The 20,605-nt window shown below is 47.2% G+C and overlaps 1 protein-coding gene and 1 long non-coding RNA gene across 5 annotated transcripts in view; both read left to right on the top strand.

Moving 5' to 3' along the window:
- The window catches only part of ASTN1 (astrotactin 1), a 329,036-nt gene extending 323,392 nt beyond the window's left edge, over nt 1–5,644 (top strand). For all 4 annotated transcript variants that reach the window (XM_067728733.1, XM_067728734.1, XM_067728731.1 and 1 more), the window contains one exon: nt 1,787–5,644. In XM_067728733.1, coding sequence (XP_067584834.1) covers nt 1,787–2,024 — 238 coding nt within the window. In that variant the 3' untranslated portion in view covers nt 2,025–5,644. The remainder of the gene's footprint in view (nt 1–1,786) is intronic.
- Nucleotides 5,645–9,480: 3,836 nt separating this feature from the next.
- On the top strand, nt 9,481–20,413 carry LOC137219731 (uncharacterized). The gene is made up of 3 exons (XR_010941224.1): nt 9,481–11,905; nt 15,264–15,950; nt 20,286–20,413. It is a non-coding gene; the product is annotated as an uncharacterized lncRNA (long non-coding RNA).
- The last annotated feature ends 192 nt before the right edge of the window (nt 20,414–20,605 follow it).

Raw genomic sequence — 20,605 nt, 5'->3', positions numbered from 1 at the left:
AAAGGATGGCTAGGATGTGTTCCTTTATCCATTTCTTCAAGATGAGGCAGATGCTGCCCTTTACTCTTTCTTCTCTCCCCCTTCGTCCACATCCCAAGAATGTGTCAACAGCTAATGACATGCAGCAGGATAGATTAAGAGGAAGGCCACCAAAGTCCCTGTTGATGACGACTTTTGGAAAGCCTGCTTGGCCAAACGGCAGAGGCTGATGGGCAGAGAAGAGGCAATCTGCATAAGGTGTGACTTAGTCGGCAGAGTGTTTGTTTGATCTTCTCTGACCCACCATTGCAGTGGGAGAAAACTTGACTGGCCTCCGATGACCTCACACTCTCTGGGTCCCTTGACTTTGCTGCCACAGCTCAACACCTTGCTTCCAACGTCCGTCATCCCCGCCCGTCTCTCGCTTGCCCTCCTAGGAATGCGGTGAGCTCACCCCTTGTGATGCTCGTAGCCAGGACGGAAGAAGAGGCATGAAATGAATGTGCTTCTTGTTCTTGAGAGCTCATTCTAAACTTGGTGAAGAAACTTCCAGTTTCTGGAAAGAATTGTTGATTGAATTAGAAAAGAGATGCTTCCTCACGTGTGAAGTTAGCCTAGCAGTTGATAAATACTGCAAGGGGTCCTGTTCATTGAACTTTCCAGAACAGATTTTAGAGGCTTACATGGGCTTGTTGGAATAAGAGACTATTCTTTCATGGGTCTCTGGTCACCCATGGTTTTTTGAAGAAGGGAAAGAACACAGCTAAATGAGGGAATCCCCATTCCTTCACTTACCCTAAGTGTTCAGAGTCAAAGCCAGTGCGAGCTGAGAACTGGCCATCAGGCAGTCCCATCTCTAACACCAGAAGTGGATGCCAAGAAGAGGCCGTACACCGGTGAGCTAGATCCTGGCGACAGCCCGCTTCCCCAAGCTATGCGCAGGGGGTCTCACACCCTGTTCTTGGCCCAGTGGGATCACTCCTTTGCAGTGTGTGTGAACTTGGGGAGACCTTGCCCTCCTCTTCCCATTCTCTCAGGGATCTGCAACAGCTCAGGTGCCCTCTCATCACCTCGTCTTCTTCCCACTCTTTGGATGGGGTCTCAGGGGTCTCAATGGCACTAGCCTCCTGACTTTCCGAGGGAGACTGCAGAACAGAGCAGGAGCTCACCTGGGGGTTAACTAGGTGCTGCGTGCCACTGAGAGTCTGCATTTTCCCAAAGAATGACCCTATGTCAATATGCACTGAGGGCACTATTGTTCGTGCCCTTATTACACTATAATTACCTTCATACAGGCATAATGAGTTACACTTGATATCCCCCAAAGTGCAATATATTGGCGGCTTCTACTCAGTTCAGAAATACCCTTGAATCCAGTCAGACACGTTATTTGTCATTTAATGGTGATAAATTACTGGCTTTAAAGTAAATTGATCTGATTTGTCAGCTCTATGATTTGAAAAGAGCATAAATCCCCACTGAAGTATGTCATTTTCTCTTCCTTATTTGTCCTTACTGCATTTTGTTTCTTTGTTTCCATTTTGGTGCCCTACTTTGCTCGTCCGTCCTTATTAATTAATTATTTCATTCATTCATTCATTCTTCCATTCATTCATTCATTCTTCCATTCATTCATTCATTTTCTTGACAAGTATTTATGGAGGTTCCCCCTCTTCTAAGTGCCAACCATGGAACAGTAAGCAAAATAAACGGGGCTCTTCCCTCTTGAAGTTTAAAGTCTCACACTGTTTACCTTTCCTGCCTTCTCTTCTTTCTAACCTAAGCATCCTCCATGCTTGATCCGTAGGAAAGCTGGCCTCATCCTTTCTCAGCTTGGGGATCTCAGCAATTGGTGCAATGGACTCCTTCAGGAACCCAAGATAAGCTTGCGACGCAGCTCCCTTAAGTACCTGGGCTGCCGCTACAGCGAGATCAAGCCCTACGGACTTGACTGGTCAGAGCTTAGCCGGGACCTTAGGAAGACGTGTGAGGAGCAGACCCTGAGCATCCCTTACAACGATTATGGGGACAGCAAAGACATCTAGCGCCATGATGCCAGAGAGCAGCTGCCAGAAGGAAGCAGGAGAGAGGAGGGGAAATATCTGGGTTGGTGTGTGGATTTTTAATGTTTTTAAGGGAACGTTCAGACCTCCACAGGCAACATCTAAACTAGGGAGAAGGTGATCCTTGCTTCCTGCAGAACTTCTCGGGTATCATGTTCTCCATCTGTGTGGTCAGTAAGCCTGCTAGCCAGGGCTTCCTAAATTTCTTCTTAGGGAATTACTTTGGGGCTTGTTTTGCGGTTAATTTGTTTTGTTCATTTTTTGTCCAAGAGGTTCATCAAAATGCTCGGGTTCTGCCATGCTTCTCATGAAAGGGCCATTAGGTGGTGCACCCTGTGCTCACTGAGTTCCTATGTCCCTTGCACCTGGGGACAGAGATGAGGCCAGAAAGTTGTAGAGTGGCCTCAGACCCCAGCCTCAGATGTCCTAGGAAAGCTCTCACACTAAGAGCCTAAGCTCTGCTCACAGAGAACAACAGCAAGAAAACTGGGAAGGTGGCCCCTGTGTAGGTCTCATGGTTTCTGCCCCCGGCCTTCCGATTGCTATCTTCACACTGCAAAGGTGAACTTCGCCTCCATTATGGGCCCCGGTCGGCCTCCTGGATTTTTAAGGGAATTAAATCTCCTTCTGGAAGAACTCTGCCTTCTCCTCTGAACAATATATCTTTAAGAGGCAATAAAATGCTACCTGTCTAATGCACCTGCAGAGCAGTCTACCTGGGAGTCTGGTTAGCAGTCCATGTTCTCGAAAAAAAAATGTAGTTTCTTCTTTTAAAAACTCCTGTACCTCCAGAGTGAACTTCTGCAGACCAGTAGTGCACGTCGCATGCCCGGATTCTCTGTGGTGTCTGCGCCGCTTACCTTGCACAGATCTGTCCTGGCTGATGTACGCTCTGGTCAGGACGGGTCAAGGCCTCCATGTCAGTGTTTTAGTGAACTCAAGTTATTACCCATCACAAAACACTTCCGTCCATTCTCCCCTTTGCCAAATTTGCTTAGTTATGTTGCTAGTTTTGCAAATCATTTCTCTGGGTGAGGATTCCATTTTCACCCCCCATCTAGTTGCCAGGAGCAGCAGAGGTTCTGTGTAGGTGAGCTCCCCTGACCATAGGTAAGGGCCAGGCCACTGCTTCTGCCCCGCTCCCCGAGCATTGGCAGTGGCACAAGTGGGGACCTGGCCAACGGGAATTCCAGCCTCTCAGAAAGAGCTCTGCAGGGCCCTGTGGACCAGCAATGGCCTTAATTGTCCTCACACACCTCAGAGGCCTGAACACACACGTTCAGCCACCCTGCCTTTGACCAGGGCTCCTCATTTGGAAACACAAGAGAAAGGTCAGGAAGGAGATGCAGAATCTATAAGGCCTGTCATTGAGCCCTATTGAGTTTTTTCTAAGTGGTTAGAATGACAGAGCTTGGTTATTGAGGGCTTACTGTGTGCCAGACGCTGCTCTAAGCGCTTTACCTATCGCTGAATTCTAGCAACAGCTCGTTTCTTACCTACCTGAACCACCATTTGAATTCAGGCTGTCGGACTCCAGAGCACAGGATTGTAACCCCTCGCCCTCCTCAGCTCTGCTTTCCACGTTGCCTGGACGCGCAGCTCTCCCTGGCCCCTGCCTCCGTGGCACAGATATGCCTGCAGTGCGTTGCAGTGGGAGGAGGGCACAGTGCATCCTAACCCTGTAGCCGGGGCGTCCTTTGGGACCACGGATCTGCAGCACAAGCCTTCTCCCCGCCAGTGCCTGAGAGTGAGTGAGCCTGTGGCAGGGCTGCAAGCACAGGTGACCTCACGCCCCTCTCTGCATCTTTCTGCAGAAAGATGGAAAGACAGTATATCGACTCTGGAATGCAGCCCCCTCAGTTCCAGAGCAAAGGCTGGCAGAAAACTGAGACCCACCTGGGGTCAATGCCGGGCGGTGGGTGAAATGCCTCAGAAGCCAGTGTCTCACCTTGACCGAAGAGGAAGGGGTACAGGAGGCAGCAGTGGGACCCCAGCCAATGGGGCGGGGCCTTGGTGAGAGCTGGTTTTGCCGCTGCTACTCCTTTATTCAAGTCTGTACAGAAAGCTGGATCTGCACAGCAGAGGACCAGGACCTTGGGCCAGAGAGAGGGGCCGGGGAGTGCCATCAGGGACACCGTTCCCTGTCCCTCCTTCTGTGTTATTAAAATAAAGCACGCTCACGCTTTCCCTCCCTCCTCCCGTCTCCCCCCAGGTCCATCCTCATCTTTGTCTGCTTCTCCTGCCTGATACCCTTCCTCCTTAGCCCCGTCCTTCTCCCTCCGTGACCCTCTCCCTCCTTCAGTGTGCCCTGTGCCCTCCACACATACACACAGTATGTGCACACATGCACACACAACACACACTCTACACAGTATATACACACACTGCCCACACAAAACACACACTACCCACACTGTACACACTCGACAGAGTATATACACATATTACACACACCAGACACATGCACACACTACACACGCAACACACACACTACATGTGCACACACTACACACACGCTTTACAAACTCTGCACAGTGTATACACATACTACACACACACACACACACACTACACACTCTACACACAGTATATACACATACTACATGCACAGTATACACACTGTACCTGTGTACACACTACACACACACACACTATAGACTATACACATTTACACACTACACAAACTATAGGCACACACACTATACACATAGTGTGCACACACCCTATATGTATACTGTACACACTACACATAGGCACACACACCACACACACACACTACATACTACACGCAGCCACAGATGTACACACACTACATCCACAGTGTATACACGCACACTACACACACACTGTACACACACTATACACACTACACAGAATATACACACACACAATATACAGACACACACTATATATACACAGTCTACACACACACTACAGACACACACATTACATACACAAACTACACACACACACTCTACACACACACACACACACTGCACACACAGCCTCTATGCCTGGGTCCCACCTACTTTCAAGTTAAAAATAAGGCCAATATGAGTGGAGCAGGAGAGAGTGCTCAGGCCCCCTGAGGATTTCACTCGAGGATTTTGCCCAAGGAAGGCAAGCTCGCTCACACCCCGACGACACTGCCCACAGTTTGACTGCAGGCACCCATTCTGACTAGAAGGGTGACGGACGGGGCCACTATTAAACCTCAACTTTCCAAGCTGCCAAACAGGTCTTAAGGGAGTTGCTTATACCCACCAACACTCTGCCAGCCCTGGGATCCCACGAGGCCACTGGTGTTTCCTCCTGAATGGACATGGCCCACTGTAATAGCACTAGACCTTTAACGGAGTGTGCGGTTGTCTTCCGTGGAGTTTGGTCCGTTCATTACTTTCAGTTAATCGCACTTCTTGATATTTGAAAATGTTCTATTAAAAAACTGAGTGTGAAAAAAAACCACTTTACTACTATAGAAGGAAGGGAGAGTATAGTGTGACCAACTTCAGGTATAGCAGTATTGTTTAAAAGAGAATCATTGTACAATTATACAAATGGAATAATCAACTAAATAATAAACAAAGCTGTCAGTAAGTGTCGGGTGTGTGGATGTTACCGGTGTCTTTTAATAATCGGAGTGATCTGGTTAGACCAACTGGGGAATTATTAAAGCTTTAAATGTTATACTTAAGATTCTGTTGATACATACATAGGTCTTATAGCCCATCATCTTAAGTAGAAAAAAACTTAAATCCTTCACAGCAAATTATAAGCTTATTGTTAGGTACTAGCTATTCTCATCTTCTTTCTACCATCGCCAAATATTTAGCCAATGAAATGTATTTATTGCACATCTGCTGCATTTCAGACACTGTGCGTGGTGCGGGAGATACACTGGGTGGTAGGACAAGCTTGTTCTCCGTCACCGAGAATGGCATTTTATAGGGAAAGTTAGACATTGAACCCATCATTGCAAGGGTGACAAGAACTATGACAGAGACATACAGGACTCTATGGGAGTTGCTGAAATTTGTATGTTGGGCATCTAAGAATAATGTTGCAAAAGGCCCTGCCTGACACATTCTTATCTTGCATTCTGTAGAGGCATTTGGGAGAGGCTGGCTATTATGAACTGTAGCTCAGAACCTCCATCTTTTCTGCCCCCTCTCTACAATGTAACTTTAAATAGATGTTATCTGTGCTGCCACCAGCGCATGTGATTCCCTTTAAATTCTTCAGTAGCCAGCTATTCAGTGCCTAGGCGCTAGTTGGCCCTCTTGAAAAGTAACCGTGACAGTGCTGGTCTGTGCGCGCAAGTGAGAATTATTAAAAGAAGACAGACTGGCAGTTTTAAAAGACGGCCCCATAAATTCTTCGACACGCCTCCCAACTAGAATGGTGTTCTACTGCCTCTGCCCTTGAATCTGGGCAGGTTGATGACTGTTTTGACCAATAGATGAGAATGGAAGTGAAACTCTCTGACTTCCAAGTCTGAGTCATAAAAGGCCTTGGGGCTTCTGCCTTTTTCTCTGGAACTCTTACTCTTGGAGAAGAAATCTGAGGCCACCGTGCTGGGGCCACCATGCTGGAGACGTCACATGTAAGCACTCTGGGCCACTGTCCCAGCTGAGCCCAGCCTTCCAGACATTCCAGCTAAGGCACCAGACACATGAATGAAGCTGTCTTGGCCCCTCGAGACCCGTCCCTCTGCCAGCTGCACACCACCCAGCGACCTCTATCAATGTCACATGGAAGAGGAGAATCACCTGCCAAGCCCCGCCTGAATTCCTGGCCCTGAAAATTATGCAACACAATAAAATGGTTATTGCTTTAAGCCACTGTGGGGATTGGTCTGCTAAATAAAGGGGATCGGATGAGAGCTCAACGGTGTCTATTCCACCCAGCCAGTGACGGAGCATCTGAGTTTCTGTCCCGGGTGTGAATTCACCGTGAAAAGAAGAGGTGATTTTCCCCGGGCTGGGCTACGTAAGCATAACGTCCCTCTCACCACCTTGCAGCAGTGAATCTCTGCTGCAACAGAGAAGAGCAAAACAGAAGACTGGATGCTTCACCCCAATACCTCTCAGAGGGCGAACCTCAGGAACTTAGTGGAAGCCCTGGGAAGGGGGACAGTTGTTCCAGGGCCAGCCAAAAAAAAAAAAAAAAAAAAAAAGAGAGAGAAAGGAGAAGACAATTGGGGACAAAATTGGAATAGTAGAAGAGAAGGGTTTCTTCTAATTATTTTGCTTTTCTGCCCCTTTGCACTTGGAACCTCCTGGATGTGAATATGTACATCCCACACTTAAAGTGGGCCAGGCACCGTGCTAAACACTATAACTGCAGGCTCATCCTCAATCTTCATGCAATCCTGTGAACTGGATACTCTCAGGAAAGAGGAAGCAGAATCTCAGAGATTTTATACAACTTGCCCCAGTTCACAGTGAAGTAGAAGTAAGGCCTCTCAACCAAGGGCTGTCTGACTCTAACCATTACACCATCCTGCCTCCGCCATTCATGAGTTGGCTTCTCATTGAGTTTCCTAGAAAGGGAAGAACTCCCACTGAGATTTTTTACACATCACTGGCTGGTTACCCTATGTCAGACCATAAAAGAGAATGTGGCTGGATCAATGCAAACCTACCACGATTAGGAAAACAACTCAGGGTGCATAGCTTGTTTCCAAGCTTGTTTGCTTGTCTGTTTGGCTTGTTTTTTATCTGTCCCGTGAGGATAATGCAGAGTCAAGAAAAAGCGTGACTCGAGCTCTATCTGCTGAACGTAGCCTTGTGTTGGCTTTTCATGGTTCTTTTGCCCTGTTCTCTGTGCTCTGCATGCATCCTTGGTAACACCTGATACTTGAGTGAGATCTTGGGAAACAAAAACCTCCTGCCCTTCAGGACAGCATAGCTTGTCATGTTGATCCAGGACCCAGCCTGATTTTGATAACCTACTGGCTCCCAGCCCTGTTTCCATCACCACCTCCTTTCTCATTGTCATTTCAAGTGAACCAATGAATGAGCAGCTTAGTGTCAAATGAAACCTCAGTGTTATATAGAACAGCTGACAATTTCTCTTGATACATGTGGGACTCCAGGCTTTGGCTCATGTCTGCACTATTCTAAAGTGAGGGGGAAAAAAACCCCTCTTTGTGCCAGGGCTTTGCAGTGTGTGCTGTAATTGAATTGATCCCTGTAGGAATGCACAGGTTTTGATATCTTGTTTCTTCACCAAAACTGCCTTTTCTTAGAGTTTATGAATATGTCTGTTCACACAGCGCTACCCGTTAGTGTAATTGATTTCTTACTACCTCTCCCAGGAAGAAAACCTCAGCCATATTCTGCGCTTAATAATTAGGAGCAACTTCCTTTGTTCAGAAAAATTCAAATGTCAGGTAACCCTGAGGCCTTTGCTGTCCAACGAGTCAGACAGTGTTCTGTGACCTACTGGCTTAGAGATGAAACCGTCTCCTGCCATGTCCTTGTGGTGTCCCGGGACCTAAGAGCCTGTCGATAAGACAAGGTTGGACATGCCTTCACCGCCATTTTGCCCCAGTGACTGTTGAGTGTAACTTGGTAATGCCCACACTACTCAAAAGCCAACTGCCTCTTTGTCCTCAGATCCATTCCCCAGCCTTCTGCTGCTCTGCTCTGTGTCACAGAGAGCTGGCTCTTGCAAGCTACATTTTCCACACAGCCTTGCCAACAGGCTTCCAGCCCGTGGGACAATGGCAGGCACTTGTGGAAGATTGGAGGACAGGGAGAGGAAGGAAACCAGTGTATTTCTTCCTCTCTCTGACTGGATGGTGTCGTTAGCATCTTCTTTGTGGTTCCAGCTGCCTCTCTGGCCTCAGAACTCCTCCAGCAAACTCCTGCCATGCTTTCAGCTCCCTTTAGGTGGCTCCAAGTCCTGAGTTTTAGGAACACGGTCTTATCTCCTCAAAGCAGGAGCTTCCCGCCGTTGCCAATCTTGGGGTTGGCCCACGATTTTTCACATGCCCTTTCTGTTATTCCAAAGCCTTTCTAATTAGTTTTCCATTTTGAATTTTCTCTGTTGAATTATCTAAAATGTGTTCTGCTTTCCTAACTGGGTCTTAACTAATACGTACTTCAAACTAAAAATTATTACATATCATATGACATAAAAGTTTTATAACTCTTTAGGATCTGAATGACAATCTGGAATGTAAATTCTGATGACAAAAGTAAAGAAATTTCCATAAACTTGAAGGTAGATCGCAAGGATGGTGAATGGGTTTTCACTTGAGCGCTAAATTTGATCAAGTGTAGTGGCTGCCTGTGATTTTTTTATTTTCTTTTTTTTTTTGGCTGCGTTTGGTCTTTGTTGCTGCGCGCAGGCTTTCTCTAGTTGCAGCGAGTGGGGGCTACTCTTCGTTGCGGTGCGCGGGCTTCTCATTGCAGTGGCTTCTCTTGTTGCGGAGCACGGGCTCTAGGCTTACGGGCTTCAGTAGTTGCAGCACGCAGGCTCAGTAGTTGCAGCACGTGGGCTCAGTAGTTGCAGCACACGGGCCCTAGAGCACGTGGGCTTCAGTAGTTGTGGTGCACGGGCTCAGTAGTTGTGGTGCACGGGCTCAGTAGTTGTGGTGCGTGGGCTCTAGGGCACGCGAGCTCAGTAGTTGTGGCTCATGGGCTCTAGAGCACAGGCTCAGTAGTTGTGGCACACAGGCTTAGTTGCTCCGCGGCATGTGGGATCCTCCCAGTTCAGGGATAAAACCCACATCCCCTGCATTGGCAGGCGGATTCCCAACTACTACACCACGAGGGAAGTCCCACTGCCTGTGATTTGAAAAGGATTCTGAGACTGGATCTGTATCTGGCCAGAAAGAGTGGTGAGATGAGTGATGAATGCCTAACATGGATATGGAAATGCTGAATGGCAAAATGTGTGCCATACGTTTGTCTTCCCTAACTTATAGAAAAAGAATAGACACAGAGTACCTAAAATCAGGGCTACACAGGAAGGCCACCTGTGTATGCACCGTAATATAATGTAATAATGTCATATAGCTTATGACATATCTAAAAGTGAATATAGGTTCATTGTGCAATGATAATGGAAATAGAGTGAGAACAAAAAACGCATTTCTGAAACCTCTGGCACCATTACTATGTGATCACTTTCACAGCTTTTTATTTATGTTTTCTGAACTGTCTTTTTTCATTTCTAAATCTGTATTTTAAGATAGTGTTAATGGTGTTAATTTGGTATCTTAGGTGGCAGGAAACAAAGGATTTCAAAGTCTCCATCTGTTTCTGCCTCTTGAACAGTGTGTCAGAGAAGATGCAGTCAAGATTTCCACAGAGCGAATTTAATGTAGGGAATTGGTTAAAAGATACTGGAGGAGCAAAAGAGCAAGACTATGTGAAATACTGAGATAACACAGAGGTATGAATAATTGCAGGAAGCAGCCACCCCTCTTGGACTCAGAGAGCAAAGGGAGGAAACAGAAAGTAGGTTTCCTCAAGGAGAGGCCATTTGCTTGGTGATGGAGTTTCTTTGTGAGAACATAATAGAGCTGGTCCTTCAAGGGCACAAAGATGACAGAGACTAGAACCAACTGCTGCCGCCACGGTAAAGAGCCATTACATGAAACTGACAAAAAGGAACAAGTTTGCAGTGTTTCAACAGCAGCATCACAAAGCAGAGGACAAGAGGGTGGGTTTGAGCTGAGAGACGGTAGCTTAATAACTGGCACAAGTGGCCTGGAGATTAAGTGAGGTAGTGCTTTAGCACAATGCCTGGAACACACCTAGTAAGTGCTCCACAGTATCGGTGCTCCCTGGCTGTCTTTACTGTTCTTAGACACTGAAATGGAGCCACATGTGCCACAGCCCTTTATCCTTTCCCAGGAGCTCTTTCTTGACAACACGATAGGGTAGCAAGAAAACATGTTTCAAGTTTATACTATGCCTTCTTTTTTCCCTATGGTTTTTTTTAGGTAACACTGGTTTATAACATTACACGTCTCATGTGTACAACATTATATTTCAACTTCTGTATATACTACAACGTGCTGTCTTTGAAACTGAACTTTCTCTAAGAGGTGTTACCATTTTATGTGAGATTTGTCACTGAAGACGTTGTTGTTTTTAATAGCGAGTAACACTGATCAATTGCTTCTTATGTGCCAGGCACCAGCTAATCACTCTGACATGGCTTCTCTTGTCTAATTCTCCCAACAAGCCTGTGGACAGATACTGTTAATATCTACATTCTACAGATGAGGAAAGTTGGAAATCTTAAGTAACTGTCCCAAGGCCGTAAGGTAGGTAAGTGTGGGAGCCAGAGTGCACCCTTTTTACTGCTCTCCGATGCTGCAGTGTGTCCCACCTAAATCACCCCGTGATTTGGAACCTACGTGACATCAACAGGGTGATTCAACTAAACCAACAGCAAAGCTTGACTGAACATGTTTTTTTGGTCTGTTGTTTCTCTTTGTTTTGTTTTGCCGATGGGGGGTCGGGGTTTCCTTGTACGCAGCAGAACCGACAAATGGGACTCGGCGATCCTTACATGTCCACGTCTTGCTGCTGCTTCCTGGTATTCGGCACAGCGTCAGTCCCTGCTGTGGAGAAGGCGTGGCTAGGGAGCTGGGCCTATGCACTTTCAAGGATTCCTGTGACGTGAGTTTATTGGCATGCATGGAAATGGAATTCCTCCCATGTCTGATCTCACTGACTTTTGTGTCTCTCCTGGCGTAAAAGTCATTCCCACCCTCCAGCCTGGTCGTATTCTCAGGCAGACCGTTCCAATGATGCAGATGTCTCTACAGTTCTAGAACGGAAGCGTTCAACCACACCCATGGATCTACTGTGCCTACACCGCGGTAACCCCTGACCAAGGTCAGTCTAAAGCACCTCAGGTCTCTGGACCTTCCTCACTCTCGGGTATCAGACAGGGGACGATGTTTTGATCCTCACCCTGTAGCTTCCATGTCCCTTGGCGACTAGGAAGGAATCTGAAGAGACCCACAGTAGAGGTGTTGGCGGTGGAGCTGACTGGTGTGGGGCAAGGAGAGGGGAACATAAAGAAAGGGCATTTGGCTGCCACAGCAATACCAGCAGACACTCAAAGGAGAGGGTGTAGCCCAGAACTTAACAAAGTGCCACTGGGTTTGAGCAGCCGCTGGAATGTCTGAGGGGAGCTTCACTCCTCCCCACAGAGCCCGGGCTGAGGCCACGAGCAAGGAGTGCCCTAGCTCTCAGGACTCCTCAGGACGAAGACAGGCACGGAAAAGACAAGCTGACTTCCCAGGTGTGGGTTTTCCTCTCCCCTGGGCACAGCACGGGGACCTCCCAGAAGAAATTTGGAAAACTCCACAAAAAGCCAAGAGAGACTTGATCTACAAATTATTGTTTTTTCCCCAAAAATTCTGAGCTGGACATTCTTCAGGGAATGAGCAGGCACTTTGAAAGTTCTTCCCCGCAAACGTTCACTTCTGTCTTTTCCTTTGCTGCCTGCCCTTCTCCAGCGTGGTATTCTCATTGTGGGCATGGACCTGGGATCTCAAAACCCTCACGGTTGGATCAAACAGAAGACAGATCCGTGGTGTGTGTTAGCCACGGGAATGGGCAGCAGTGGGTTGAAGAGGCGAGTCTGGAAAGACGCTGGCGCCGGGAGAGATAAGACCACAAGGACAGTGAGGGGGTGGGACTGGCATGACTTGAAGAGCTGGTGTTGGGGAGCACACAAGAGCCTGAGGTCAAGGCGGGGTCTGTGTCTGAAGCCCAGCGCTTAGATGAGGCTTCACGAGCCAGGAGATTCATAAAATCCTGATAATAATGAGGTAGTGTGGACAACTGCTGGCCAAGTTGTTTATGAGGAAGGAGGCCTGGAACTCCCTTCTAGAGCCTAGAAAAGATATTGCCAGAATCTGATCTTGCCTTCACCTCCAGGTCTTGCCAGACTCAACCCTTCTCCAGATTCAACTCTTTCCTGTCCGATTTCCTCTTCCCCGAAGCCTTAACTAGCTCAGGGGAAACTCTTGTCTGAGCTATAGCATGAATGGAAACTGGAAACAAGTGGTGAGATTTTAAGTACACCTGAAATGGTAATAGGAAGGTACGGGGCACTTCAATGGAAAAGAAGGAAGGAAATTCTTTCACTAATAAATATTTATTATTAATAAGTATTTATTGAACTCCAGCCGTGCTATGGGAAAGAAACTCACACGGAACACTTTGTATACCAAGTGCTTTCAAGGGTTCCTAAGGTTACCCTATCGAGTGCTCATAATAGCCCTGCAAATATAAACTCATCCCCACTGTATAAACGGGCCCTAAAAGACTCATCTGCCCAACATCTCCTTGAACTGGGAGTCCACACTAGGTCTTCAGTCTGAGGTCTGTACTCTCCGAATGATCAAGATGAATACATAAATGCCTACAATTTCTACCAAAATTTACTTTGAGACAGTCAAGTCCTGATGCCTTGGTACCTCCAGGAATGTCATTTACATCTAGAGGAAACCTTGTTACTCTCCCCAAGCCATGATCCTTGCCTGGGGCCCTCTTTACTTCATGAAGGTAAATTGTCTAAAACTACAATTAGTATGGGTGGATCCAGTTTGCTTATTCGTGAGTATGCTGCCCAGGCAGAGCCCCAGGACATGCTCTGGCATCAACATGACCCTCTAAAATTGTGAGTAAATTACATTTCTTGATGACATAGTTTAAACAATTTTTTCCTCCCCTTAATCCTTGGAATCAGGGTCACATTCTAACTATTTAATCTGGGGCCTCGAACTGGCACATAGCATGGCTTTAAATGAAATTATATTTAAAACATAGCCAAAGGTTCATAGAACACTTAATTGCATGTGAGCATGTGAGTGTGTGTATATGGGTGTGTGTGTGTATGTGTGTGTGTGTGTGTGTGTGTGTGTGTGTGTGTGAGAGAGAGAGAGAGAGAGAGAGAGAGAGAGAGAGAGAGGAATACCCATTAGAATAATTCACATCCCAGGCCAGAAAGTAGGTGGAAACTCAAAAGCCAGCCAATCACCATCCCCACTACTCTGTTCCTCCTGTACCAGGGATACTTCTATTGATCTCGGGTAATAATACTTCTAATCACCATTTTAAAAGTGCCTCCATGGGGAATTCCCTGGTGGCGCAGTGGTTAAGAATCCGCCTGCCAATGCAGGGGACACGGGTTCGAGCCCTGGTCCAGGAAGATCCCACATGCCACGGAGCAACTAAGCCCGTGTGCCACAACTACTGGGCCTGTGCTCTAGAGCCCGCATGCCACAACTACTGAAGCCCACATGCCTAGAGCCCATGTTCCACAACAAGAGAAGCCACCGCAGTGAGAAGCCCGCATACCGCAACGAAGAGTATTCCCCGCTCGCCGCAACTAGAGAAAGCCCGTGTGCAGCAACAAAGACCCAACGCAACCAAAAATAAATAAATAAATTTATAAAAAAGAGGAAGAAAAAAGTGCCTCCATGGAAGGCACTTCATGATTATCGTAGTAAACCTGCATGAAAATTCTCTAAGTTAGGAATTATCATTCCATTTTACAGATGGGAAAGTTGAGTCTTAAGCCATTAAATAACTTGCTCAAGGTCAATTCACTTCGTCTCAGGTCAGGTTGTCTCTTAGATTCTCCATCTTGCCTAATCGACAGTTGCTACTTCTTCCTAATCCATGTGGACTACACATCTAAAACCAAAATGTGCACATCTTAACTGAGCTAAAGCACACCTCAACATAAAACTGACCGACACACCCTGAATTCAATGGTCAGCTTCAAAATGAGTCATTTTGAAACTATGCACTCACAACCCAGTCTTCTGTGTTGGCCCTGTGTTATCCTTGCTCAGACTATTGTTAAAGAACCAGTCAAAGCATAAAACTCGAGTGTCCACAGACCCACCCACCCACGTCCAACCCCAAACGCAACATCTTCTTTTCTTTTGATTCTCACATTCCCAGAATCAGGATTGGGATTCAATTCAGCAAATTTTAAGGTTCTATTCAGGTAAGGCACTGTGCAAAGCAGTGTCAGAGATCCAAAATCAAGTAAGCTGGTGTTTGTAGGGCTACAATGTAGAGATGTAAAGTGGTGTCTCGCCCGAGGCTGCCTGGTCCAGGGGGTGAATGTGGCCAGAAATCCAGCCCGTGCTGTACGTTTCAAGCCATGCTCTCTGACATTGGTTTGCTTTCACTCAGATGAAGGGGAGCTTTTTTTTTCATTTCTCAGAAAAGGTATCGCATGGTCTCGTGGAGTCCTCAGTTCACCTGGCTTCGAAGAGTTTACGATTGAATAGGAGGGAAAGACAAGAACACAGATAACAAAACGTCAGTCCATCAGGTTGATGATCCTGGGGGAGGACGATACGGAGCCATGGACACAGTAAATCTCATCGGATGGGGGAGGAAGCACAGCTTCACGGAACTGGAGGACACGAGAGGGGACTGGGAAATGAGCAGCTTTGGGGCATGTGGAGATGGAGGGAGGGCATCCAGGTCCGGGATTAGCACAAGCAGAAGCAGGAGCCTCAGGGGCTGTGGGTGCATCCTCTCTGACTGGAAGGCGGGGGCAGGGGGTGGTGTGGGGACGGGGGGGACCACTAGTTCGGAAGCAGCGGGAAGCCAGTGTAACAGGTTGGCTGTGCTGAGAGTGGTTTGATCCTTCAGGACAGGCAGACACCGTGAGCTCCTTTCCCTGAGTCCCGGGTGACCGGACGAGAGGTGTGCTACAGGAGGAATGATGTGGAAGGCTCGTGCCAACGGACTGCTGGGGAAGAGACAGGAGAAGGGACCTGGCTTGGTGACGTTACCATGGCAGTTGAGGACGTGATGGCAGCCCAAGCGGGGGTGAGAGGAAGGCAAACCAAAAGGAGGAGGATGGATGTGAGAGCAAGCACAGGCGATGGATTATGTGCAGGTACAGAGAAACTGGTGTGGGAAACAATTTCCCTCCAAGGAAAAGCCAGAGAGTCCTTACCGCGGCTAAGGAGACCCTCTGTGACCCTCCCCATCCCCCAGCCCTCTCTGCCCTCACCTGCATCCCTCGCTCTGCTCTTCTGCAGACAACACTAAGCTCTCTCCCACCTCACTTCTGCTGCTCCCTGTTCTGGCTCACTCTCCCCCCAGGTTTTCACGGGGCAGCTGAGTTCCTGCTATTGAGAAGTATTCACAGACCTTCCCTATAGAAACTAGCACTTACCCACCCCGGACCCCCTTTACTCCACTTACTGCACCTTAGTTTTCTTTGTAGCACTCTTCACTGTATAGTCTGTCTCCACCAATGTCTTTCCAAATAAGGAGCTTTGTTTTGTTCACCGCCGTATCCCTAGCACCTGGCACAGAATAGGTGCTCAGTAAGTATTTATTGATATCACCAGCTATTTGGGTATTTTTTTGCTTCATTCAAGTCAGAACAGTCCAGATGTAAAATGTGTAGCCCTGGGAGACAGTGATTTCCTTAATACTAGACTGATGCACAGTTAGGCAGGACAACCCGTGGTAGGAAATGTTATGTGAATAATTCAGTCTCTTGGAGACCCTTTCAAGCCTGAGAACCTATAAACCTAAGTACTGTGCTTTATGTGTGTGGTTCCCCCAGAGAGGGAGCATTCTGTCAGAGCATAGAGGGTTAATGCATAGACCCTAGAACCAGACTCCGAGGGTCTAAATCAGGGCTCTGCCACTTATTAGCTGTGCCACCTTGGGCATTTCTGTACCTCTCTGAATACTTCTCATGTCTCATCTTTTTTTTTTTTTTTTTTTTTTATCTTTTTTTGCGGTACGCGGGCCTCTCACTGTTGTGGCCTCTCCCGTTGCGGAGCACAGGCTCTGGACGTGCAGGCTCAGTGGCCATGGCTCACGGGCCCAGCCGCTCCACGGCATGTGGGATCCTCCCGGACCGGGGCACGAACCCGTGTCCCCTGCATCGGCAGGCGGACTCTCAACCACTGCGCCACCAGGGAAGCCCTCATGTCTCATATTTAAGTGACTGCTCCTCAGTCATGGTCTGACTTCTCAAAGTTAAGGTCCCTTTAGCAGGTTACCTGGCAAAGTAGAGAAGTCAAGAGCAGTGTTGAGTTCATGAGCACTATTTCCTAGGACATTTGCAGAAACTGTAGGAACTCTCTTACGGATCATTCTAAAGGTTATTGATTTGCTACCAACAAAATCATTCTTTGGAAATTGTGTCCTAACACAACTTGGCTTTACTATTCAGAAAGCACTCCGAACTGCACATGTCGAGTTGTGATATGGGAACTTTCTTGAGCTCTGATAGCCTTTTGTAAGATTTAAATATGTGACTTCTCAGAGTACAAATATTTTTTACAAAGCAGCTGCCTTCAGATAGCAGTTATCTCCTGGAGAGGAAAGGCAAATTGATACAACATGATTGGCAGTCATTAAAAAGTCAATACTCTCCTTTTATTTATTTATTCTCTGCATTTGAATAAGTGACTTTTGTGTGGAGACAAGGCAAAGGAAGCTTGTCTATATTAAATTATCCTAAGAAGAAAATTTGATTCGAAGAACACTAGCAAATTGTAGTTGGTCTGTACTATCTTTCAGGGCTTGGGAATATTTTTATTATACTGATTTGGAATGTTAACCAGATTTGACTTGTAGATCCTTTTAAGAATGGACTCTGGGGCGCGGCTGGGCCCGTGAGCTGTGGCCGCTGGGCCTGCGCATCCGGAGCCTGTGCTCCGCAACGGGAGGGGCCACAGCAGTGAGTGGCCCAAGTACCACAAAAAAAAAAAAAACAAAGAATGGACTCTGGGGCTTCCCTGGTGGCGCAGTGGTTGAGAGTCCGCCTGCCGATGCAGGAGACACGGGTTCGTGCCCCAGTCTGGGAGGATCCCACATGCCGCAGAGTGGCTGGGCCCGTGAGCCATGGCCGGAGCCTGTGCTCCACAACAGGAGAGGCCACAACAGTGAGAGGCCCGCGTATCGCAAAAAAAAAAAAAAAAAAAAAAGAATGAACTCTGCCATTGTCACACCAGTTCTTACTAACACTGGCAATGTAACCCGAGGATCTAGTGGCAGGATCAAGGGGTAAACAAACAAAAAAAGGCATCATCAGCAAATCACGCACACTTGGAAACAATCATCATGTTCGAATGAGTCTTAACTTTGTTCCAAATACCCAGGGCATGTGTAGGTTTTATGGGTGTGGACATATATCACAAGATACAAGATTCTCATCACCATCCCTTTTTCTGAGCCAACCGTTGGGCAAACGGAAATGTTATCGGTCCAGAACCAGTGGTCTTCTTGGGGTGACATAAAAAGAGATGACCCAAAGCCAGATCAAGAGATGCCCTGGAGTTATTTATAAGTGAAAAGCCATATTACCCTCCTGCCATCCTGAGCCCCTCAACATCTGATTGGCTGGAATCTTAGAGTAGTGAGTCTCCCAGCTGACGGGTGACTCATCATGTCATTTGTCAGTCAATGGAAACCAGAGGTCCAAAGTCTCTCTCCAGGACTCTCCCTGGGGAAACTATTAGGGAGAAGGCAGCCTTGCCAGATGTCTCAGTCCAGCTGGCCTAATGGGCATGTGCAGGGCATCTGCTTATACTCAGGGCCTGGCATGAGCAGAGGGCCCTGGAACGATTCTCTAGGTTTGCTGTCAGTTTTCTTACCATCAGCTACTAAGAAAGCCACCGGTAAACCAATGAGCACCTTGAAATATAAACAAGTAAAAAGACATTTAACTTTCCCATTTCAGCTGGGAAAATCTGAGTTCATTCTGGGTCTAGTGGGCTGGACTTCATGTAGTGGAAAGTACATCACATTTGGAGACAGAAAAGTTGGATTCCCATCCCAACCTGCACTTAGTAATATGAACTTAAATTTTTCTTTCTTTTTTTTTTTTTTGCGGTACGCGGGCCTCTCACTGTTGTGGCCTCTCCCGTTGCGGAGCACAGGCTCCGGACGCGCAGCCTCAGCGGCCATGGCTCACGGGCCCAGCCGCTCCGCAGCATGTGAGATCCTCCCGAACCGGGGCACGAACCCATGTCCCCTGCATCGGCAGGCGGACTCTCAACCACTGCGCCACCAGGGAAGCCCTCTATCTGGCTTTTAAACTGATTTTATCAAAAAGCAAAGACATGCTCTTTCTTCAGAAGCTTACTCCTCCTGGCTTCCCTTTTCTGTCAGTGATGATAACCTTTATGGGTATAAAGATAATGCAGAGTCATTGTCTTTGACATCTCTCTCCACTTCTCCTTTGCCTTTTCCCATCCTATGAACCATCATTTTTCTTTTCCTTCTTTTATCTATCTTGGTGTCTCACAGAACCAGGCTTGACTCTAGTGCCAGGCATATGACCTTAAGGAACTTTCTTTACACGCTGACACTTGGTGTCCACATCTGTGAAATGAAATAGTGGAAGCTGCAGATCTGTCTGTGAGGATTAAATCAGATTGCCTTTGCCAAATGCAGGGCACATGTGAGCTGAGTTCTCCCTTCTAGCTAAGTTGGATGCCCCAGGGACGTCTGCTATCACCCAGCCTTTTCCCCTTCCTGCTTCCATAGGGTCAACCCTGTTCTTCACTTTGCCTGGACTCTTCTCTCCCCCTTTCCCATTTCTGCCTATCAAGCTCGTATGCATCCTTCATGGACCATCTTTCAAATACTCCCTGCCTTTGGCCTCCAGAGGTGACGCTACTGCCTCTGGACTGTAAATGATTCTTGCATTCTATTCCTACAACTCATGAGGCACTTGACATGACTACTGTGTACTCTGCTTTTGTATATGTCATCTCTTCTTGTGAACTTTCATGTTTATCTGCCTTATGCATACCATTTACTTAATAAATAGTTTTCAAGTGACTGAAAAGAATCATCAGTTAATCAATGATGGATGTCCAGACCTGAAACAAGCAAATGAAGTGCTCTGGCAACTTGGAAGTGATGGAATGATTTAAACGAAGAATAAGACACCAAAGACACGTCCCATTTTGTGTGCTGATTTTTTAATGACTATTTTATAATCTTACAAAATAACTGGCTGTAGCTGTTTTACGTTACAATACAGTAGATAGCTCCTTTCACTGTGTTCCCAATCAAGCCAGCCCCTTGGGATGCTAACTGACACACTCAATAGTGATCTCACAGAGGAGAGGACATGCCAAATCCAATGCCTTGTAATGGGGGGGAAGGAAAAGAGAGAATCAAGAATAGCTCTTTACTTTCATGTACAAGTTTGTCAGCTGACCATTCTCCCCACTCTGCCCTCTCATCTCTCTAGTTGGAAATTGTCACACTAATCATCAGAGTCATCCAGCCCTAGGCAACCTGGACCCCAGCGCTCCTAGTTACTGGGAAAAAGAAGAAGCAGAGAAGTGATTTTGGAACAAGGAAACAAATGGAAGAGCCTCTGGGAGAGGCCCTCTGTGGCCCCATGTATGGGGAAGAGCAGCAGAATGCAGACCACCACATGCAGTGAGTGTGAGTTAATATCCACTGGGGATTTGTGACCGTGGTGTCTTAGAGCTTCAACTTTATTAGTGACCTGAGGAGCTCGAAGCACTAGGCTCCAGGGACAAAGGCTGGAAGAACCTGCCATCT

Source organism: Pseudorca crassidens, chromosome 2 (assembly GCF_039906515.1).
Source record: "Pseudorca crassidens isolate mPseCra1 chromosome 2, mPseCra1.hap1, whole genome shotgun sequence".
Classification (NCBI taxonomy): domain Eukaryota; kingdom Metazoa; phylum Chordata; class Mammalia; order Artiodactyla; family Delphinidae; genus Pseudorca; species Pseudorca crassidens.
This window is presented reverse-complemented; position numbering and strand designations above follow the sequence as displayed.